This window comes from Panthera pardus, unplaced genomic scaffold (assembly GCF_024362965.1).
Source record: "Panthera pardus isolate Hobbes unplaced genomic scaffold, ASM2436296v1 HiC_scaffold_10, whole genome shotgun sequence".
Classification (NCBI taxonomy): Eukaryota; Metazoa; Chordata; class Mammalia; order Carnivora; family Felidae; genus Panthera; species Panthera pardus.
This window is the reverse complement of record NW_026526655.1, coordinates 61,665,803-61,687,437: the sequence shown is the minus strand read 5'-3', so window position 1 is coordinate 61,687,437 and position 21,635 is coordinate 61,665,803. Positions and strand designations below refer to the sequence as shown.

Sequence of the window (21,635 nt, the reverse complement as noted above, 5' to 3'; positions counted from 1 at the left end):
TAGATTGTTGACACATAGTTACATGTGCTTAATATTTTTTGTTAATCTTCAGAGGTTTATCCAATGGCAGTAGCCAAGATCACAAAATACTTATTAAAGAAAGTAAAATGTCTATCCATGTCAGTTAAGTAAACTTTTTTATCCTCTGTAAAACAAGACAAATATGTCCCATAAAATCTTACAATACAAAAAGCACAGGCAAGCTGCATTTGGTTTGAATTATAAAGTTTACAGGAAAAAACAAAATGATGCCAGAAGCACTAAAAAAAAAAAAAAAAAAAAAAAAAAAGCTAGATCCTATGTATTTAAGAGGAAATGTCAAGGGAAGGAATTATAACCAAGTCTTACATACAGATAAATATAAATCCTCTATAGTCAGTGAAATATATTTACAGCTCCCATATTCTAATTTACTATTTATTCCACAGTATCTTGGACCTTAAACCAAAGTGACATACTTCTGGGGGGAAGATAATTCTGCAACTCTTATAAATAATTTCTCTTAAACCCCACTGAACAAAGGATATATACTGTTATGGACTAAAGGTTTGTGTCCCCCCCCCCCCCAAATTCCTATGTTTAAGCCCTAAACCCCAATGTGATGGTATCTGGAGATGGGGGCTTTGGGAAGTAATTAGAATTAGACTAGGTCATGAAGGTGGGTCCCACATGATGGGATTAGTGGCTTTATAAGGAGGAAGGGAGAGACATCTATCCTCCCCATCCTGTCCCCTCTTTGTGAGAGCAGAGAATAAGACAGGTGAGGACTTGAGAAAACAGCCATCTAAAACCAGGAAGAGATAGATCCTCACAAGAAACTGAACCTGCTGGACCCTAATCTTGGATTTCCAGCTTCTAGAACTGTGAGAAAAATTTTAAGACACCCAGTCTATGGTATTTCGTCATTACAGCCCAAGCAGATTAATACACATACTTTTGGGCAAATGTTAGGGCAATACTACCTAGTACCCTTTCCTTATATAAAGAGGCAAGACCGAATTTTGGTATGACCCCAGGGTACAACAGTCTAGAATACAGTAGTCTCATCAACTAACTTCTATTTAGTGCAGATCATTTCCAAATATAAATAATTTATATTTAGTGCAGATCTATCCTACAGACTACACTCTCCTTGCTTGAGATCAACATTAATCTCTGGGCCATCCTCAGAATTAATCATTTTCAGAGGGTTCAGGAGAAGCAAGTATGACCCAGGCTCACAACTAACCTGAGTTCATTACAGAACAGAATCCTCAAACCATGGCAAAACTAGGCAAGCTTACTAAAATATAAGAGAGATAATCCAACCAGATAGCTCATGCTTAATAAGAATACCAAGTAAAAATTCTGGAGTCATCTACTAGCTGAGCAGTTATCTAGAAGATACAAAGAAATAGCATCTCTGGAAAGGAACTGGTCTCTGTAGGCAATTATGGTGTAGAAGGGACACGGGTAAGAAGAGACTGTTTTAGAGAGAGAGGTAGATTTGGTGATCACATACAGTTTTAAAAGGACATGGCTCTTTTCTGTTGAAACAGAAAGCTGTAGCAATGGACAATTTAACAGTATTTCTACAGCTATTTTAACAGTATCTTAAAATAAGCTCTTAATATTCTGAATTAAAAACCAAGTCATACAAGTATACAACAACAGATCTCAATATTGCCTTACTGTTTAAGTAACCTGTGAAACACACCTTCCAAAATTTATAGCTTTTAAATTTTTACGTGGAAGGTAAATTTCACAGCAACTCAACCAAAAATGTTTGTCTCTCAGCAGAAGTTTGACATAGAAATGCTTTCTATTTGTAATCAAAGTCTTTTCTTGCAACTTAGTGTCCCCTTGGATCAACACTCTAAGCCAAAAGTCAGTCACGGTACTAGACAATCTCTGCAAAATGCCAGGTGAAAACTGCTAGGTGAAATTCTGAGCATTTCCCATAATGGCAATTTTTAAAAGAGCAATTACTGAAAGGTGGGGTATGTAGGCATTAAAGCTATAAAGCTTTAAGAGTTATAAAATGCATTATCACAGGTAAAACTGATACATTTCCTGAAAAAATTAAACACCTGAGTTTATATTTCTTTAACAAATCTTGAATATGTTACATGTTATACACACAAAAAACCTCTTTTCAAAGTGCTGCTTTTCTATAAAGGAAGATAAGATAGAAAGGATTTTAATGTATCATTCTCAACTTGCCTATATTCCAAGAGGGTTGGTAAAAAAGAAATTCTGCATAGTGTATTATGAAGATTGTAGGAGAGAAAAAAGCATATCACTTCCAACAGTCTATTCAACAGCACTATAAACGTTGCTTGGTCTAGGAAAACAAGTTCAGAATGAGGTTTCAAAAAGTTTAACTCCAAATCCATTTCAGTAATATGAACAAATATTAATTCCTCAAAAGTTAGTGTCTGCAGGTCCTCAAATTTTTAATGTCATAAACTATGTCATTCTAAAAGTTTATCACCAAGAAAGGGAAAGGAGAAATTAACAAAAGGCACTATTAAAAGCTAATGGAAAGAAAGGGCAGTGCAGAAAAAAGAATTAAGAAGAAAATCATTACCAGTTTACTTCAACTTTATCCCTATTGTGTGTTCCCAGATTATGTCTATTACATGCTTTCAAATATCCTACCTATGGATGTGAGAGATATGAACCATTGGAAATACGAACCAACCAACAAACCAAAAAACCATGCAGATAAAGCGAATCTGAATTTATAGAGATTGGTTTTGAAACTATTGCCCATAATCCTATTTTTGCTTGAGTATATTGTATAGATGGAGGACTGGGGTAGGAGGAGAAGGGACAAAAATTACGAAATTCCTTGGGGAGTGGAAGGTTTCTTTCCTAACTACATAAATCCCTTCACTCCTATTCCCAATCACGGAGCTGGCTATTACTGATGGGAGAATACTCTATCTCCCTCAGGTGTATTTCACTGCCTTACATAATTATTTTAGAACCTTAATGTTTTCCTTTCTCTGCACTTCATTTCCTTCTTTTTTAGGGGGACGGTGTGGGGTATGGCGATTGGGGTGGTTTTTTTATTCTCTCTTCAAATGCATAAATACATACATTAAAACCCCTGAGAATAACTGTTGAAATAGGCAGGGTTTGATTCCATTAGTTCCTCCATTCTATTTAAACAAAACAAAATAAAACCCTTCCCAGAAGCAAATAAATATAACAATTCAACTGATCGGCAAAATTTAAATATTTAGTACATTTCTTAAGAAAGCAATTACAGCTGCTGTATCAGGCTAGGAGTGAAATTCCTTGATGTTCAACACAAACCAAAGTGCTGACAGCATGCCACAGCATGTACAGGCACCATGCCCTACTACAACACATCGTAGCCCTTCTCCCCACTGCAGGCTTCCTTTTAACCTTTTTCAGGATATGGGTGGATTCATACCTCTAGCTCATTTTATTGTAAGAATACAGTATTATATATAACAGAAAATTTGTGTTAGTTGACTGCTTATGTTATTGGTAAAGCTTCTGGTTAACAGTAGGCTATTAGTATAGTTAGGTTTTGGGGAGGCAAAAGTTATATGCAGATTTTTGTGCACATGGGGGTAAAGGGGGATCGGTGCCCATAACCCCTGCATTGTTCAAGGGTCTATCGTAAATGGCATGGAGTTATAGTTCTCATTGGGAAGGGCCAGTGGTCAAGCAATTGTTTTTCTTTTTTTGTGAAACAGTGATCTTTAGACTGAATTTACAAATCTGAATTAAACTCTGCTCTGACCAATTGCTAACATGACTTCTAAAATTCTTTCCAAAATTAAAAAGATTCCATTGCTTATAAAACAACTGGATTAATATTAAACATTACAGAAGCAAAACACATTTCACCTCTAAAGTTTCATTTTGGTAACTGAACATCTACTACCAAGTTAAGATAAATGACTGCAAATGTGGAAACACAGGGCAAGGAATGTTTATGGTTTCATAGTAAGCGCAAGAGATAAAATACGAACACTGGGAGTTCTCCTATTGACAGCCAGTTCCATGATCTCTCGGCACGGTCACAGTCATCTGTTATAGACTACCACTTGTTCTTAAAAGGGAAGCAGTAGTAAGGACAAAATGTCAAGTTTAGAAATCTAACACTCCTCTTGGCACTTTTCTTGCCCACACATGCCAAGAAGTCAAGAACCTCATGACATTCTTCATGGGCTTAATCATGACTTTTTCTACTACAGTGCATTTTCATCAGACTTCCACTTAAAACTACTGCCTGTATATACAAGTAGCCTCTTATGTTCTAGAGAAATATAATGTACAATGTGGTTGGCTTTAATTGAGAGAAGAATTCCCAAGAGATTTCTTCTAGTCATGGCCATGAATATAAAGGGGAACACACAGATTTAGAAATTAAGTCCTCTAGAATTATACTGTTTTTTCATATTTTTATTCAAACCTAAAGTGACAAGAAATGTCACGTATGCAAATTTATTCTTTGTGGTTATACTAAGGATTTGATGAATCAGATGACAATGGTATTCTAGAAAGACCAAAGGAGATATCAAACTTCAAGAATATTTGGGGGTCAATTCACCTAAAACCAATGCCCTGTATTCTCCACTGTTCAAAAGGCTTGTAGACAATCCATTGTCTTCCATTTCAACTAGATGCATGGTCCACTGTGAAGGAGTGAGAAAAGAGCTGTGTGCTTGTTCTTGACCTGTAAAGATTTCATCATGGAAGATTAATACTGATGCTGCTGCTGCCTGTTACTGGTTGTTTCTCTTTGCAGGTGCCAATATCGGTCAGAGAACAGGATTTCAATGGCAGAGTTGTTGCTATACTGTTATCTCTTCAGAACGGAGGCACAAGGAGAGATGAATGCCACATCGCAAGGAGCAAAAGAGAGAGAGAGAAAGAAATGGTGTCAGGTGGCATGTTGGATGTGATTTTTGTTTTAGTAGAGATTGAGATGACTGCAAATTGTTTAGCTGATTCCTTCGGTCTGCAAAGATACATTTGTGTTGGTGCTGAGGATTCTTGACTAAGCCTGTTTCAAATTACAAATTGGTTATATTTTTCAAAATAAACTTCCAGCACTTATATTCAGGGCTTATAAATCTCTCTCTCTCTCTCTCTCTCTCTCTCTCTCTCACTCTCACTCTCACTCTCACTCTCACTCTTACTCTCCCTCTCACACACACAACCCAAAACACATACATTAAGGCCAATCCTACTAACATTATTTAATATTCCATACTGAGATGTCAAATTTCCTATATGTATTATTTTCTTTAGTTAATCAAGTATTTTAAATATAGAAGAGGACAAAACTTAAAGACTAAAAAATAAAGAGCAACATATGCATGCTGTTCACATCACAAACTTAAGTAACAGCAGGGGCAAGACATAGTTATTAGTTCTAATAACCTTCAAAATTCTTATTTCCTCATCATTTTGGGATGCCATGATGGGTAACTAGGATCATTTAAATAACAGTATGACTACAGAGAGAATCTATTACAAGGATGATGGTTTTTCAGGGATTTTTAAAAAATATATTTGTGTTAGGGGCGCCTGGGTGGCTCAGTCGATTAAGCATCTGGTTCTTGATTTTCGCTCAGGTCATGATTTCACAGTTCGTGAGTTTGAGCCCTGCATTGGGCTCTGTGCTGACAGTGCAGAGCCTGCTTAGGATTCTCTCTCCCTCCCTCTCCACCCTTCCCCTACTCACTTTCTCTCTAAAAAAATAAACTAAAAAAAATTAAATATATATATATATTTGTGTTAATTTAGTAACAATCCTAGAAAAGCATATCCATGTAGTTTTCTTCAATTCCAGAATTATCTGAATACAAACAACAATCTAGCAGAACTCCTCAAATCAAAAAGATAAACTGCTTTCCCATAACTAGGATTTATCAAAGATTGGTATCAAAACAGGATTAACCATAAAAGCTAACTGACATACAGTCTGTTAATTTCCTTAAATCCATATTCCACATGTGGTACAGGTACATAAAATGGGACAGTTAGTAGTCTTGCTTCAAAGAACCAACTTATTAAAGATAGTAAATTATTCCTATTGCAACTACTAGCTTTTAGTAAGTGATAACTGGGTAAATTTGCACATAATTACTACCAGTGAAAGGTCATTTTTTAAAAACTGTTTTGGGTATAATTTGCATAGTCTCCATGTATTTTATTATATAGTTCTTTTCTGTTAAATCCTTAAGCTACATAAAAGGTAAGATTATGTTAGAGTATTTATACTTTTTATTAAAAATGTGCTTTTCAGTTGACCTTTAAAAATAAATTTAGAGTGAAAAGCAAATGTATCAGCTAATAAGAAATACTGTAGCTGATATAATCATCACTAACATTACCCAAGGAAAGTAATACGTGAGTTAAAGAGTATCTGTGGGTGAAAAACTATACTGCTCTCCTTTATCTGCAATGAAAATGAAGCATGTATCTGAAAAAACAAAAAGCCAACATCAGCACTATTCTAAGACAGATGCAAAGAGAGCTACAAGTGAATTAATTCTTCTGAATACAAAGAATCAACTTGCTATCCTAACTACAACAAAAAAATTGTAGGAATAAGTGTATAGGTATTGCCATTGAAATGGGAGTGGAAAAAGGTTCATGTTTGGCTTTGCCAGTTACTAGCTTTGTTAATTTCTACAAAACATAGAAGATCCTGGCATTCAAAAAGTTAACATTAATGTTCACTCTAGAATGGTTAAAACTTCAAAATCCATCAAGTGTAGTTATCATGTAATTCTTCTGAAATGGGGATACGAATCATGCCTGTATCAGGCAGAGTGTGGAAATAAGTCACTTAGTGAATGAGTGAGCAGTGATTTCATAAAGTGAGAAAAACTGAAAATATTGAAGGATTCTTGATATATATTTAAAAAAAGCGTGCTGCACAGCAATTTTCCTAATCTCAGAAGAAAAAACTAATAAGCCCCTAAGCCCCAGAAATATCTATTTGTTAGCCATGGACTTACTTTTGGAGACTTCTGCTTACCTTTCATTCCTTACTCTATCACTTTCACAGCTTTGGATTTATTATATTTCTAACTCCACAGAACAGCACAGAATGTGAACTGAACTTTATGATTTATTCAATGGTAAATATACTTTTTCATATTTGAGTTTACCTATTCAATTATTATGATCTTTACAAAATACAATGCACATCATAAATTATTCATTTCAAAAAAAAGTAAGTAGGTCTTCTAGTCCCATATGTCCAAATAACATGGGCTTCCTCGATAAAATAAGTTTCTCTTTCGGTGCCCACAAATTTAATCTAGTAATTTGACTGAACTTTAAGAGCCTGCTCCGGCTTAAAGACAGAATGAAAGCAAGAGTATGTCAGGCTCTAAATCTAAACCGTAAGCTGGCATACTATAGGTTAATTCCCGTGCAGGTTACAAGGATCTCAAATACACACAGATCAGATCCAGCCTATGGTAGAAACCATATGGTAGTTACAACTTGGGTACAGTTCATGTCAGCTTAATAAACCCAGGAGCGAAGGGAACTGCTAAAACAGAGGTCATAACATCTTTTCTCTTAACTGAAGCTTGTTCTCTGTGTATTAAAAGTATCCAATCTACTTTTTTAGAAAACAGAATGACCTGTTTTAATGGCCTATTTTCCAGTTGTGCTTTGGAATGCCAAATAACTTATTTTTAAAACATGTGACTTAATGCTTATTATTTAATTGTGCAACTCAAAATTTATATCCAAGTGGTAAGCAGGCAACTCTTGTTGATTTGTGCTCTAAGATGACACTACTTACTCAATTCTGTTCTCTGTATGTACTACCAACAACTTTCTTTATAATGCATTCATACATTCTTCTCACCCAAAATAGCCTCTTAGAAGAAAATGCGAGAATTCAAGACATGAAAGCATATTTCAGCATTAGTAGTTTATCCACTCTCCCAAAATATTCCATGATGTTGGTCAAAAAAAAGTACTGTTGTAAAATGGCTAAGAAGATAAAGTTAGAAATCTAGAGCTGCTCAGTAAATATGATAAAAGCTGAAAAAATAAAGCAGGAAAATGATTACGGAGGGGACAGTTATTAGAAAGAATGAGTAATACAAAACATGGAGAAGTCAAACACAGGGAAAGAGGCTAATATGGAGGTTAGAAGAGAAAGGGTAGTATTTTACAACAGTTTGCAACTATTTAGATAGTGTCTAGATGTGTAAGTATACCTCCCTCAAGAATACTTACAGAAGTGTTTCAGACAAACCAAATATTATCAAAGTACCAGGAAAGCTTTAAAGTCAACCAAACACAACCAACCAAGACCAAAACCAACCCTTCTCTGAAGTTTTTCAAAAAGCAAAGTATTTTTTGTAATACAAATAAGCCGATTCCTAATATAACTGCTTTGTAATTTCAGATTTTATGTAACAGGTTTTCATAAAATAAGATATACAATGTACAATCTCATTATTAGAAAGAGCAATTTAAAATGAACTATTTTATTATATGTAAAAATAATAACCCTCCAGTTAAAATGTTCCATTATCATGAAAGGCTGGTTTGAAAATAATTGATAAATCTTTATAGGGGACATCAAGCATAGGTCTCTATGAATTCATTATGACAACTGCTTAGGTAGGCACACAATACTTATACTAATTCTGTATTACAAAATCCCCCAACAGTCTCATTACAACTCATCTGTTACAGAGAATAGACTGAAGTTGTCTACTGTAACCCAAAGAGCAGGAAAAATAGTCAATAATTACAACAGAAGAAAATACACTTTAAGAAAAAAAAAAAAAAGACCAGAATAAATCATTTCACAATTTACTGTTAAAGTATTTGGGGTTGAAACTTTTCTGAGTAGGGGCATAGACAGATACAGCATAGTTAAAAATGCTAATGCAAATTACACATATATGTGGACACATTTATGTATCTTTTTCTATTCTCTGTAATTAAATGGCAGGGGTCTGAAAGCAGGTTGATGGCATTCCAAAAACAAAACAGTACATAGTATGATGGCAGCTGCTACCAGAATGGGTTTCTCTGTCCTACCTCACAGGAAGACAACTTCACAGAAGCTATCTTCGATTAGTTCACTAACTCACTTTTAGCAATTATTCAGCCTATTAAAAAAAATATGTAAATGATGTGACAAGCAAAAAGCAGAATTAAAAAATTTGGTCAAAGAAAAAGAATTTTACATCTGTCATTAAGTTCATTTTGAGTGGGAAAATCTATTATTTATTTGAAATAGTTTGAACTAAAAAACTGTAAAAACAATGAACTGATTACAATTTCGTAGTTTACAAATCAATACAAAGCTATACATTTAAAAAATTTTACTATAATAACATGTAGCAACATTTTAATAAATTATATCACTTTATACTATTATTAATGATTAAGGCTCTTCTAAATTTGCCAATGTACATATTTTAGTTGAAACATTTACTCAAGCATTTGATAGCTTAAAAGTTAAGCCAAAGAACCAAGTTTGTTATTAATTTATAATTATTTCAGTTTATTATAAATGGACACAAACAATATGGAAATTTACATTTCATCTTAAAAATGAAGCATTTTTACAAAAATAGTACTTAAACACAGTAATCTTAAGACCCTGAAAGTCTGGCCAGGAGTCACTTCTCCACTACAGGCACATGGTATTATCAGCATCTCAATGTTTGTAAGCTGCCACAAGGTAAAAGGCATGTTATTTTAACATATTCAACTTAAAAGGACAACTTTAATGCCCCTCTTTTTTTTGTCTGAGCTTTGGGTATTTTCTCTCTAAACTGACTTCTCCAACGAGAGACTTACAGTAACAACTCTCCATGACCTCTGGTAACAAACTAAAATTCCAGCATATGCTTCACATACCTTTTTGAGATGTCCTAGTCTAAGTTTGAAAATTTCTTCCTGTTCATGATATTCTGCCAAAGTCAACCTGTCAAAAATGAAATTGTAATTCTAGATATTAAGATGAATACTTATTACTTCTTATTAATAACCAGCAAAGATTAATGTTTCTCAAAATGCTAAAATGTTGACAACTTTCAGTCCAGAATATAAGCCAGAAGTCCTTTAAAATATTCTTCAGAATATTTCTAACACTTATAGATGGAACACCTAATTGATAAATTCTGCAACTATTTAATGAGTGCTATGTATCAGGTGATGTTCTAGAATTTCAATCCTAAGGATACAATGGAAAAGACATTTTCTCCTTTCACTTTAGTTTGAACTTACACTCTATAGTGGGGATAAGGAGGCAGAAAACAACTTAAAAAAGAAATAAAATAATCCCAAATGGCAGTAAATACTATGAAGAAAACAAAAAGGGTGGTTGATAATGACTGACTATATTACACTACTTGCAGTGAGTATTAGGGAGGTGGTCTTGACCTAAAAGTCAAAAAGGAAACTACAAGAGAACCTGGGGGAATATGTCCTAGATATAGGACAAGTGCAAGTGCAAGGATGCTAACATGGACACAGGGTGGCATACTGTAAGAAGAGGAAAAAAAAAAAAAAAGTAAGCATCAAAACAGTCAAAGAGGCTGTGAGAAGTAGGAGAGGTAAGCAGGGGCCAGCTTACAATGGACTTCCAGACCAAGGAATGAATTTCATTTTATTCTAAGAGCATTAGAAAATTACTGCACAGTCCATCCAGTTGAGTACTGGTTTAAAAAAAAAAAAAGAAAGAAAAAACTAAGACATTTTTCTATTTTCTGCTTCCATGTGTTAGTGAGAAAAAAGAATGCTAAAACTATAATCAAAGCATCAAATTCTTAATAAAATATAAATAGACATAAGAATTTAAATCCTGAAAAGTACTTTATGGTTATTTTATTATTAATTTCAAACATTCCTATAGAACACTGAAAAATAACTAGCTTATTATGTAGGTCTATAGTAAGACATACATATTATAACATTTCCTAAGGAAAAATGATTCTGTTTTCTGATAAAGTAAAAGTAGAAAAACCACTCTACAATAAAACAACTTCCATTTCATACCCCAAAACTGAAAGAATTGCTTTTATCCATCATACTCAGGGCCCGTTCGTTTACTTATGTGTTCGGGGGTACTTGGTGAAGCTCCTACCCTAGGTATGATTTATTTATGTTTTTCATTCAGGTCCCTCAGCAACATTTAATATAAATGCTACTTTCCTTTAGCTAGATGTTAGTTAAATTTACTAATTCTAAAGAAAGGGCATTCAAAGGAAACAAACAAAACCCTCCAAGAAATTCAGTTAGTATTCCACTAGAAAATCTTAAGAGTGAAAAAATAAACATTTAAAATTAAATCAGTCTTAGGTTAACACAACTGCTGGATTTTGTTATACCAAATATAACAACAGTGGAGAGTTGCAGCAGATGCTTAAAGCAAATTTAGAGAAATAAGTGTTGCAGTGTGAATACAGATGGATTGAAAGAGGGAGAAGAGGGAAAGGTGATGTTAAAGGAAAAGGATTTGGAAACAAAAATTGATAAAAATCTCTACTAATCCAATAAAGAAAAGCTGTAAGAATTTTTGGTGAATGGTTTTTGGATAGGCATATATACCACCAGTGAAAATTTGGTACAATTTGAATTTCCCATAATTTTTGAAACTGTTTTCTACTAAGAAGTTTGGCTCTCATGCAAACTTGCAAAGCCTTTACATGTACAGATGGCTGAGAATTTCTGTAATTTGGAGGTAAGGATATTTTGTTGTCTTTAGTTGGTGTAGTTTTCAATAGCTGCTATTCTTGTGAGTCAATAATGAATTAATATCAATTAGCTCCACGATGATTTAGTTTGTTGAATACTGTCTGGTTAATCTTATAGCATAATGTAATGCATACTTGCTTTTAAAAGCACTCAGTTCCAGTTGTTAGTATGTTTTGTGTTGTGGTTCAAATCATCCACATCCCCATAGCTAAAGCAAATGCATACAAATACTCCCTCCCCACATTTACTTAGTAATAATTCTTCACTGATTTAAAAACTTGGACCTTAGAGCATTATTTCATAGGTCTCACATTTCATAGGTCTTTATTGTATGTGTTAAACGCATACAATTCTCACTAAAGCTTAATGGTAACTTTCATCAGCAGGAGAATTTAGCTATTTACTTCCTGCATTTTAATGACTACTACTATAACTACTAACTAAGCTTCAAATAAACAGCAAAATATATAAATTTACCAATTTTTCTCTGCTTGGTTTTGATGCATTAATAAGCAAATTCTACAGAAAGCACTAAATACTAGGCTACTGACTTTCTAGACAGTGGTTCTTACCACTTTATGATCGTGGATATCTAAAAATAATCTAAGGAAATTTATAAACACTCTCTCCAGAAAATATCACATATACATAAATCGGGGGGTTCACAGATCTCCATTTGATAATTCCTATTTCCAGGGTCTTGTCTCACTAAATAAAATGCAAAAGAGACATTTCTTACATTTCTCTGCATTTCCCTATCAGGAGGTACTTGACATATTAGAACTTTTTAGATATCTCTGTTGTCTCCTTCCAGTAAGGAAAAATGTTTTTAGATAAAATGTGATTTTAATACATAGAATGAGAAGAGGTAAGCTAGGATAATGTTAATTTTAATGGCTACATAATTATTTTTATGATGTGTTTTTAAAGATCCTAAAAAAATTCACACTCTTAAGCAAGTCTGTTGGTTAGGTTATTTAGCAAATCTTTTATTCACAGATAATGAGAAGATAAAGTCCAACTCCTCCCTGTATGAGTCATACCTGACATTATTGCCTGAATGATTAATATTTTATTATGTTCAAATATACGTATATGTGTTTATTTAGGGGCATGCTAAAAGCTCCTAGAGTAGGTTTATATAAAACTTTATTTTAAAAGCCAAGAAATTTAAAATAAGACTTAACTCTTGATAATCTTTCATAATGAGTCTAAATGGATGAGCATTTTTTAAATGTTTTTTTAATTTTTATTTTTGTGACAGCATGAGTGGGGGAGGGGCAGAGAGGCAGGGGACAGAGGATCCGAAGTGGGCTCTGTGACGAAAGCAGCAAGCTCGACACAGGGCTTGAACTCATGAACCAGGAGACCATGACCTGAGCCGAAGTCAGATGCTCAACCAACTGAGCCACCCAGGTGCCCCTAAATGGATGAGAATTTTATTTCTAATTCAAAGAGCTGTTTTACAATAGTTTGATAGAAATGTGAGATGACTGTAATAGAAGTAACTAGAACAAATAACAGGAAAAAAGGGAATACTTGATAATCAATTCTTCAAAGACATCCTGTTTAAGAAGGAAATTAACCTTAAGTCTCAAAGTTAAAGAATGCAAGCTATGGTAAAGAAGACTGTTACAGGCATTGAAGAAAAAAAAAAAGGCAAGCCCATTTATTTGCATAATTTAGTAACAGGCTATGAGCCCTGCATTGAGGATTAGATTTTTTAAATGGAGGAAGGTGGGACATGAGACTAGTTTGTCTTTTTTTTTTTTTTTTTTAAGTTTATTTATGAGAGGGAGACAGAGAGAACGTGTGCACACATGTGACCACGGAGGAAGAGGAGAGAGAGAGGGAGACACAGAATCCCAAGCAGGATCAGTGCCCATGCGAGGCTCGATCCCATGAACCATGAGATCATGACCTGAACTAAATCAAGAGTTGGACACTTAACCAACTGAGCCACCCAGAAACCCCAAGACTAGTCTGCCTTTGAAAAGCCCCCAAAAAACTAGGAACAGAAGTTCCTCAACATGATACAGGGAATTTATTAAAAACCCACAACTAACATCATACTCAATGGTGAAAGACTGAAAGCTTCCCCCTTAAGGTGAGGAAGAAGACAACGATGCTTTCGCCATTGCTATTCAATATTGTACTAGAAAGTTCTACCAGAGGAGTTAAGGAAAAAAAACAAAAATGTAACATAATGCATGAGAATTAGAAAAGAAGTAAAACTATCTTTATTTGCAGATGACATAACTCTAGATGTAGAAAATCTTGAAGAACGAACAAGAAAAAACCACGAGAGCTAATAAATTCAGCAAAGTTGCACGATACAAGATCAACCCACAAAAATAAGTTGTGTTTCTACACATCAGCAACAAACAATCTAAAAAGGATATTAAGAATACATTTCCATTTATAATAGAATCCAAAATAATAAAATACCTAAAAACAAATTTAACCCAGGAAGTGACTTGTACACTAAAAACTAGTAAATAGTGCTAAGGAAATTAATGAAAACGAATTAAATGAAACGACTTCTATGTTCATGGATTAGCAGACTTAACATTGTCAAGAGATAATCCTCTCCAAAGTGATCGATATATTCAGTATAATCCTGATCAAAATACAAATGGCTCATTTTGCTGAAATAGAAAAGCTAATTCTCAAATTCATACAAAATTGCAAAGGAGGCTCAAATAGAAAAAACAATATTGAAAAAGAACCAAGTTATAGGACTCCCACTACCTATTTCAAAACTTTCTACTACAAAGTTATGGTCATTAAAACAATGTGGTGCTACCATAAAGACAGACATTGACCAAAGGAATAGAACGGAGTGCGGAAATAAACCCAAATAATCCATCGCCAGTTGATTTCTGACAAGGGTACCGAGACCTTTCAATGGGGGAAAGAATGGTCTCTTCAACAAATGGTGCTGGGACAACTAGATAACCACATGCAAAAGAATGAAGTTGGACTCCTGCCTCACTCTATATAAAAAAATTAACCAGGGGCGCCTGGGTGGCTCAGTCGGTTAAGCCGCCGACTTCGGCTCAGGTCATGATCTCGCGGTCCGTGAGTTCAAGCCCCGCGTCGGGCTGTGTGCTGACAGCTCAGAGCCTGGAGCCTGCTTCGGATTTGTGTCTCCCTCTCTCTCTGCCCCTCCCCCGTTCATGCTGTGTCTCTCTCTGTCTCAAAAATAAATAAAAACGTTAAAAAAAAATTAAAATAATAAATAAATGTTAAAAAAAAAAATTAAAAAAACAAAATTAACCAAAAAGGAATCCATAATTTACATATAAGGACTACTAGAAAACTATCAGAAGACAGCACAGGGGTAAATCTTTATGACCATGGATTTGATACCAAAAGCATGAGCGAAAAACAAAACAATAAACTTAAGTCATAAAAATTAAAATAAAATAAAAGGACATTATCAAGAAAGCAAGACAACTTACAGAATGGGAGAAAATATCTACATATCATATATCTGATAAGAGTGTTGTATTCAGAATATATAAAGAACTCTTATAGCTCAACAACAAAAAGACAAACAGCTTGATTAAAAACTGAGCAAAAGACCTAGATATCTATATAAAGACCAGCAAGCCCATTAAAAGACACTGAACATAATTAGCCACTCAGGAATATAAATCGAAACCACAATAAGATGACCTTTTATGGACACTAGGATGACTGTAATTTAAAAATGGAAAATAGGGGCGCCTGGGTGGCTCAGTCGGTTAAGCGTCCGACTTCGGCTCAGGTCACGATCTCACGGTCTGTGAGTTCAAGCCCCGCGTCGGGCTCTGGGCTGACTGCTCAGAGCCTGGAGCCTGTTTCAGATTCTGTGTCTCCCTCTCTCTCTGACCCTCCCCCGTTCATGCTCTGTCTCTCTCTGTCTCAAAAATAAATAAACGTTAAAAAAAAAAAATAAATAAATAAATAAATAAAAATGGAAAATAGGGGCACCTGGGTGACTCAGTTGGATAAGCCTCTGATTCTTGATTTAGGCTCAGGTCATGATCTTGGTTTGTGGGCTCGAGCCCTGCATCAGTCTCCTCAATGACAGCATGGAGCCTATTTGGGATTTTCTCTCTCCCTCTCTCTCTGCCCCTCCCTTGCTCTCTCTCTCCAAAAGAGGAAAAAAAAAAAAAAAAAAAAGGAAAATAAAAAGTGTTGCCAAAGACGCAAAGAAATAGGAACTCTTGTTTATTGCTGGTGGCAATGTAAAATATTGCAGATGTGAAAAAGTTTAGCAATTATTCAAGAATTTAAACATAGAATTACCATATAATGCTGCAATTCTACTCCTAGGTATATACTCAAAAGAAATGAAAACATATGTCTACACAGACACTTGTACATCAATGTTTATATCAACATTATTCATAATAGCCAAAAGGTGGAAACAATCTAAATGTTCATAATAGATGAATGGATAAACAAAGTGCGCATGTACATGCATATACATACAATGGGATACAGTCAGACATAAAAAAGAATGAAGTACTGATACATGCTACAACATGGACACACCCTGAATATATTATGCTAAGTGAAAGCCAGTGAACTCTCCAGAAAAGGCAAACACATAGAGAAAACTGTTACCAGAAAATGAGGGGAGGAACAAAGAGGAATTAATGGGAATTAATGATTATTTAATGGGTATGAGGTGTTCCAAGTTAATAAAGTTTTGAAACTAAAAGGGTTGCATACATTGTAAACGCACTTAATGCCACTGAATTGTACACTAAATGGTTAACTGTTATGTGAATTTCACCACAATATTTTTAAAAAAGCATCATTGTGAAAAAGAATGGAGGTGTGTGGGAAGGATGAAACTAGTCTGCCTCCGAAGAGCCCAAATGTTCTCAATGCAATTAACAGTTGAATTGAGAATAACTTATACCAAGTGCTAATGTGGTATGCAGAATAATGGCCCTCCAACGATGTCTATGTTCTAATCCCTGGGACATGTGAATATGTTAAATTATACAGCAAAGGAGAATTAAGATAGTGAATGAGTTGACCTTAAAATAGGGAGTTATTTTGAGAAGAGATGACCGCTTCTTGAAGTTCACAGATTAAGAGGAATTGTGTTTTGGAGTGGATTATACAGATTCTCACCCATACCTGATTTCGATAATGAGATTCAGAACATTTGAGATGATGAAATTTAGATGAGATTTTTGAATGCTGAGTTGATGCTGTAGTGGGGTTGATTCTTTTGGGGATGTTGGAATAGGATGAATATATTTTACATGTAAGATACGAATCTTGGGTCAGAGTAAAGACTGATAGGCAGAATAACTGCTTCCAAAGTTAATACATCCTAATCTTTGGAATTTGTGGACATGTTACCTAACAGGGCAAAAGATTAAATGGGATAAGGTTGCTAATTGGCTGACCTTAACATAAAGTGATTATCCTGGATAATACAGCTATGAGTACACAGAACAAAGACAAAAATTTTTTATCTAAAGGAAACTAGGAAAAGACACAGAAGAGGTAACATCTGGGCTTGATTAAAGAGGAGTGGCAGAAGGAAGCCAGGAAAAAGAAACGGTGTATAAGGCCATTGTAGCTCAAGAGCACAGCATGTAGATATGCATGCCAAAAAAAAAAATAAATAAATGAATGTATAGTGTAGATTAAGGAAGTTTTTCTACTGATTCCTAAGAGTTTTAATCAAAGATTAATGCTGAATTCTGTCTGATGTTTTTTGTTTTGGCATCTGTTAAGACTATCATATGATCTTTCCCCTTATATGGAAAATTACACTGATTTTTTTTTTTTTTAATGTTAAACCAACCTTACATACCTAAAATAAATCCAACTTGGTCTTGACGAATTAATACATGGAAAAATCACACTGATTTTTTTTTAATGTTAAACCAACCTTGAATACCTAAAATAAACCAAACGGTGAAGATAAATTATCATTTTTACATTATTATATGTTGGGTTGCTAATATTTTATTTAAGATTTTTACATTTGGCTTTATAAATGAGATTAGGCTATAACTTTCCTTGTTTGTGTCATCCTTATTAAATTTTGACATCTAGATTATGCTGGTCTCATAAAATAATCTGGAAGTATTTCTGACTTAACTATTCTTTAAAAAAAAAGTTTTAAAAGGAGTGGCACTATTTCTTCCTTAAATGGATGTTACAATTCATAAATGAAGTCATCTGTACCTGGAGTTTACAATTCATAAATGAAGTCATCTGTACCTTTTTAATTACAGATTCAATTTCTTTAATAGTTATAGAACTATTTAGACTTTTGTTTCTTCCAATGTCAACTTTGTTGTTAGATTTTTCTAGAAATTAACCCATTTCACAAAAAATTTCAAATTTAAGCTATTTATTTATTTATTTTTTTAATGTTTATTTATTTTGAGAGAGAGCAAGCATGAGTGAGGGAGGGGCAGAGGAAGAGGGAGAGAGAGAATCCCAAGCAGGCTCTGCACTATCAGGGCAGAGCCAGAGTCTCCATCTCAGGAACCATGAGATCATGACCTGAGCTGAAATCAAGGGTCAGATGTTTAACCAACTGAGCCATGCAGGGACCCCTTAAGCCATTTATAATATGTATTTTGTTTTCCTTTAAATATCTGTAGACTCTATAGTAATATTCCTTTTTTTCATTCCTGATAATGGTTGTCTTCTCTCTCAATTTTATTAGTTTAGCTTTTGGGGGGAAAAAAACACATTGTTTTTGGATTGGTTGATTCTCTGTATTGTATATATTTCCTGTATTGTTAATTTCTGCTCTTATCTTTTCCCCTTTTCTTTGGTTAAGTCTATTGCTCATCTTCTAACTTACTGAAATGGATGCTTAATTTATAAAGTTTGAGTTTTTCTGCTTTTCATATATAAGTACATGAAGCTATTAATGTCCCCCAGATACTGTGTCAGATTTATCTCACAAATTTGGCCACGCAGCACTTTCACTATCACTCATCCAAAAATATTTTTCTCATTTCCATTGAAAATTTTTTCAATACCTTTTTTGTTACTGATTTCTAGTTTCATTCCACTGTGATCAGAGGTCATATTCTATGATTCTAATCCTTTATGTTTCACCCAGGAGTTCTACCAAACATTTAAGGAAGAAACAATGCCCAGTCTTATACAAACTCTTTCAATCTTTTGAAATTTGTTGAAACTTAACTTTATGACCTAACATGGTAAATTCCTATAAAAGTCCGTGCTTAAAAAAGAAGACGACATATTCTGCAGATGTTAGGAGATATTCTCCAAGTGTCAAATTTGTCAATCTCACTGAAATTTTCTATACCTACACTGTTTTTTGTTTTGTTTTTCTAATTTTATCTATATGTTCGGGGCACCTGGGTGGCTTAGTTGGTTAAGCATCCAACTTCAGCTCAGGTCATGATCTCACGGTTTGGGAGTTCGAGCCCTGCGTAGGGCTCTGTGCTGAGAGCTCAGAGCTTGCAGCCTGCTTCGGATTTTGTGTCCCCTTCTCTCTCTGCCCCTCCCCAACTCGCATTCTGTCTCTCTCTCAAAAATAAATAAACACTAAAATTTTATCTGTATGTTCAATTACTATGACATGTTGTATGCTGAAATCTATTATGATTTGTGGATCTGTTTTTATCTCCTGAAAGTACAATTTTTTATTTATCTTGAGGTCATATTATTACATGCATGCAAATTTAGAATTACTGTATGTTCCTGGTGATTTGAACTTTATTTATAGTTCTGAAATAACCACTATTTCTTCGTATTTTTTTTTGCCTTAAAATTTTACTGAGTCTCATACAGCATTTACCTGGAATATTTTTGTCTTAACTTATAGTCCCAATATCTTTTTTCCACCCTTTGGCTACTTTTAAGAACTTTTCCTCTTTGCCTTGCTTTTTCTGAAATTTCATTATGATGTTCCTAGGTGAGTATTTCTTTTTATTCATCCTACTTGGAATTCTTTGGCCTCTATAAATCTATAGATTGATTTTGTTAATCTGTTTTAAAATATTCTCAATTATCTAATCTTCAAATATAGCTTCTGCTCCATTCAAGATGGTTTTTCTATGGTCAGGTGACTTGTCTAGTAAACAAAAACTGAGCAATCCAATAAAAAGAAAAAAAAAATGGGTCAGGGATGATGCAGGATAAATCAACAGTACAAATAAAGACCAGATTTAAGCCCTAATAAATAACAGATGAAATGAAAATAGATTAAAATGCTCCAATGAAAGATTTTTCAGGCATGATTTTAAAAAAAATCAATTAAATATTTATCAAAGCCAATAAAATGTAAACTACCAAAGGTGAACTTTAATGTACACTGTCAACTCTGGGTGACAATGATGTGTCAATGCAGGTTCATCAACTGTAACAAATGTCCCACTCTAGTGGAGGGTACTGATAGTGGGGAAGGTTATATGTGGGGACAAGGAATAGATGAGAACTCTTCTACTGTCTGCTCAATTTTGCTGTACACTAAAACTGTTCTAAAAATAAATCTTATTAAGAAAAGTTATAGAAGACAAGTAATCCATTAAATAACTTTATGCTACATAAAATATAATCTTGAGCTAAAATTAAAGCTTTCATGAGAAAACACAGTAACCTCTAAAACTTCGTTAATATTAAATGTAAGGTAAAATATTACTGTTTACTTTGCAATCATCCTCTGTGAAACATGAAATGCATAAATAAAATCAGGATATTGAAAATATATTTAACATGAGGCCAAATCTTAATTAAAATTAATTACAAAGGTCATTAATTAGTCCAAGGGTCATTTACACATCCATAGATAATACTATCTTATGCAAACTACTCTGAATAATAAAAGTCTTTGTGACTAAAATTAGAAACTACTACCTAAAACACCTGACTGAATCTTGCTGGAAGATAAAAATCCGTAAAGAGCCAGGAACCATGCAAGTACTTTACATTTACATGTATTACCTCATATCATCTTCTCAACACTATGATGTAGGTACTTTTAAAAGTGAAGAAATGTAGGCTCAAAAAAATGTAGCTTACAAAAAATAACCACATCTGACCATCTACAGAAGTTAAAGTCCTAACCCACTACATAGTAGGTAACTTCTTTTTCTAGATTAACTTCTTGACAGAAAAATAATTAGGAGCACCTGGGTGGTTCAGTCAATTGACCATCTGACTTCAGCTCAGGTCATGATCTCAGAGATTGTGAGTTTGAGCCCCGCACTGTCAGCACAGAGCCTGGAGCCTACTTCAGGTTCTCTGTCTCTCTCTGGCCCTCCCCCGCTCACACTAGGTCTCTCTCCAAAATAAATAAACATTAAAAAAATTTTAAAAAGAAAAATAATGAAAGATTCAAAGTCTCTATGCTAATTATACTAGATGTTTTACAAACACACTACATGTTCTAGTTACCACGAAACAGTGATTTAAAAGGAATTTTTAGAAGACAGTTGCAAAGACTTGGGCACCTGGGTGACTGAGTCGGTTGAGCGTCTGACTCTTGATTTTGGCTCAGGTGATTATCTCACGGTTGTCAGATCGAGTCACAAGTCGGGCTCCACACTGACAGTGCAGAGCCTGCTTGGGATTCTCTCTCTCTCTTCCCCCCCACCCCCCCCAAAAAAAAAAAACAAAAAAAAAAGGCAGTTGCAGAGTATAGCCACTAAAATCAAAGTATAATAATACATGAATCAACGTCCTTCTACGGCTTCTTTTCCCCATTTAAAGCTGCATTTGTATAAACATGCAATAAAACTACTAGGAGTATCACTTCATTTGCCATTCCAAGAACACAGAGCAGTATAACTTCAGGGTTAGTTCTCAGTCAACATATACAATAAAGTGTGGTGGAAATGAGGTAAGTCTATGATTATTAAACTATAGTTAGGGCTATCAGCACCTTGGAAGACAAGTAGTAAGCA

General features: G+C 34.3%; 1 protein-coding gene across 3 annotated transcripts in view; it reads right to left on the bottom strand.

The window, feature by feature from the left end:
* TLK1 (tousled like kinase 1) overlaps positions 1 to 21,635 on the bottom strand; it is a 190,750-nt gene that overhangs the window by 22,690 nt on the left and 146,425 nt on the right. For all 3 annotated transcript variants that reach the window (XM_053907753.1, XM_019459364.2, XM_053907754.1), the window contains one exon: positions 9,883 to 9,949. In XM_053907753.1, coding sequence (XP_053763728.1) covers positions 9,883 to 9,949 — 67 coding nt within the window. The remainder of the gene's footprint in view (positions 1 to 9,882; positions 9,950 to 21,635) is intronic.